This window comes from Mesitornis unicolor, unplaced genomic scaffold (genome assembly GCF_000695765.1).
Source record: "Mesitornis unicolor isolate BGI_N332 unplaced genomic scaffold, ASM69576v1 scaffold27175, whole genome shotgun sequence".
Lineage (NCBI taxonomy): Eukaryota > Metazoa > Chordata > Aves > Mesitornithiformes > Mesitornithidae > Mesitornis > Mesitornis unicolor.
In genome coordinates this window covers 66,580-69,708 of record NW_010186697.1, presented here as the reverse complement: position 1 = coordinate 69,708, position 3,129 = coordinate 66,580, and the positions used below count along the sequence as shown (strand labels likewise).

The window sequence follows — 3,129 nt, the reverse complement described above, 5'->3', positions numbered from 1 at the left end:
ATTCCTGCTAATGGTAGTAATTTCAACGATTGTTTCAGCTGGTTGTTCCCAGCCTCTTTCTTGGCTTCCAGTGGTGTTTTCTGTGGTGCAGCAGCCTCAGTTTTCAAATGACCTCCCCAGATGTCCTTTCACTAGCTGGGCATGCAAAGATGCTTTCCCTTGCACTGCAGCATCAGCGCCTGGCAATGCTGCAGCCCATACCATACTGAAATGTCTGCCCTGTAGCCCAGCTGTCTTTCATGTCTAGTGTCACTGCTGTTTATTGATACAGGGTGGTAAGTGTGCACCACTCTTCACTTAAACATAGGAAAACCTGTGTCTGTGCTGGGAAAAGCTCCCACAGACTGTAGTGAGTGAGGCAGACAACAGCTTAGAGTGCTACCCCGGAGTCTCTGAGTGGCCTGGACTTGCAAGGATGCTGCTCACATCCATTACCACTATACTTTCTGCTGCCTGTTACTCTAATGGGTGCTAACATCTGGGAGGCTGCAAACAATTTCCAGAGGCACTGGACCCCAGATGCATTTAGCACCTTGACTAACTTGTGCCCAGCCACAGCAAATGCTCTTCACAAGGAGGGTAGCAAAATGTTTATACAATTTTTTTTTTCACAGAAATTGTCCTGTAGAAATGCACCTTCTATGCCATAGTCACAAAGGACATTTGTGGCTGTTATTTAGAAAAACAGCATTGGGAAGGAGTTGATCTTAGGCAACCATGTTATTCATTATAGCAGCAGCAAGTGGAACTAACCAACACATGCCCATGCTCAGAGAGGCACTTAAACTAGACTTTACCTGATGTATGTTAAACCCTATTGATCTAATAGAAATTAAGTACTTCCCAGGACAGGAATGCTTCACTCACGTCAGGACTCATAAAAACACCATAACATCCAGTACCAACACCTATATCTATTCCCTTGATACAAAGAAAAATCCAGCACCTTTGTTTAAGAATGTATAACATTCAGAGAAGAAAATACATTGTCCATATGGAGATTTATTCCCTTTTGCCAATAAAGGGACTTTACAAGTATTTCGGTTGGTGAGATTGTCTCTGTGACTAACCAAAAGCAGCATCACTCCTGAAAATTAGACAATAACTGTATTTCCTTCCATGTTACTTTTTTCCGTAGGGTATTTGGAGCAGCTATCTTCCTAACATCTACACTGAACATGTTCATCCCTTCTGCAGCAAGAGTGCATTATGGCTGTGTGATGTTTGTAAGGATTCTGCAGGGTCTGGTGGAGGTAGGAGCACTCACCATTTTGGTCCTTCCATAAATAATTTGGTTTTGGAAATATGGTTCTAAAAAACTATGAGATCTTTTGGTCATGTTTTCTGATCAATCTGTATTTTTACTTGTTACTGATATTTAGGATGACAGTTTTTTAATCATACTGATTTGTATTTTAAAGTTTACTTAAAAGAAATAAAAAAATTAGGTTTCTGGTGTGGTTTGATCTATTTTAGTTTACTTTTGCCATCCACTGCATGTATCAAACAGCATTTTTACCCCAGAACACATTGCCATTTAAGTAATTATCCAGGTCAGTTTGACATCTCCATACCCAAACAACAGAACTCTTCCAGGCTTACCTGGCATCATTCCTGCATCACTCCATGGTGACACACTGCTAGACAGGTTAGGCAGTATTAGTTCAGGAATGCAGTGAAAGCAAATCAAGTGAAGTGTGAATTGTCTGCCAGGGTGTCACCTACCCAGCCTGCCATGGGATGTGGAGTAAGTGGGCTCCTCCGCTGGAGAGAAGCAGGTTGGCCACTACATCGTTCTGCGGTAAGTTGACAGGCTTATATGGTTTACATAAGTACATATTCCTATTAGGTGTATTTTATTAATTTCATTATTTAAAAGAGAAACTCAAACCCTCTGCCCTTTGCTGCCACCTGCCCACATACCCATTTGGCTTGTACTCTGAGCTCAGGAATCTGAGAGTCTTTTTGTTTAATATGTCACAATTTTACCATTTACAGCCAACACTCAGAATGGCTCTCACAGTAACATAAATGGGTCTAGAGGTGTCACATAAGAAAAATCCCACTTCTTTTTTTTTTTTTTTTTCATTTGTTCCATCCTTAGGGATGCCATTTGTTATACATATTTAATTGACCCTCCTAAACAAACATGCACTTAAGAAAAAAATCTTAAAAGGACTTGAGTACTTTAGGCTGGCTGCCTAATATACTGCAGTGCAGGTGATGTAAAGTGTTGCCGCTGACTGTTCTGCTTCACTCTCTTTCGGATCAGGCTTTTACTTTGCTCTCTTCTCTAGTTCCCTTTCCAATGCTGACAACTGGCCTTCTGGAAGATGGCTTGTGGGAAATTTCAGAAGACTTTGGGGAGCGGGACCCAAGGGAAAGATGGGAGAAATCCAACTCTCTCATTCCCTTTGGAATGTTTCTAGCCTGTGGCAAGAACCTTAAATCTCATTACAAAGCAGGGAGCAGGAAAAGTACTGCTTGTTCTTCAAGGAAGATACCCTCTTTTTGCTTACAGTCACACAAATGAAAAGAAAAAAACCAAAACAAACAAACAAACAAAAGAGTTTTCTCCTTTTACTTCCATCCTCTAGGTAGCAGTTTTTGCCACAGATCACTGTGCTACCACAGTTTATTGCCAGAAGACTACTGTGAGTGTCACACCTGCCTAGCTCTTTTTCAGGACTAGTTTGAGCTGCCCCCTCCTCATACACTCTCCTACCTGAACTCTTCACCATCTTTTTGTAACCCTGTAATGTTCAGTTATATGCTATTTACAGAGTAAAATGGTGAAGGTCAGTATCTCCTCACCAGCTCCAAGCTGGATTTGGGTAGATGGCTAAATGTCAGGAAGGTAAAGCATAATCCAAATGCAGTTCCTCTGCTTTTTTACCCTAAGTCCAGATATGCAGAGTAGAGGGCAGGAATGGTTCTGCTGCAATTTCAAATGCGCTGTGTGTGCAGTGAAGGAAAAGGCATTGCTCGCTGCTTCCCTCTGTCATTTCCCTCTAGAACACCCTCATCATTTGTATTTAGTGTGTTGCTTCCCATTTGTAACAGGGAAACTGGAATGGTGAGTGGATGTCTTATAATACTAGAGAAAAAAACATAAATAGTAGGACTTTG

The 3,129-nt window shown here is 41.5% G+C and overlaps 1 protein-coding gene across 1 annotated transcript in view; it reads left to right on the top strand.

Annotated features, from left to right (window-relative positions):
• Positions 1 to 3,129, top strand: part of SLC17A8 (solute carrier family 17 (vesicular glutamate transporter), member 8) — a 26,906-nt gene that overhangs the window by 14,126 nt on the left and 9,651 nt on the right. Inside the window, exons 4-5 of the mRNA XM_010185223.1 lie at positions 1,139 to 1,253; positions 1,714 to 1,801. Coding sequence (XP_010183525.1) covers positions 1,139 to 1,253; positions 1,714 to 1,801 — 203 coding nt within the window. The remainder of the gene's footprint in view (positions 1 to 1,138; positions 1,254 to 1,713; positions 1,802 to 3,129) is intronic.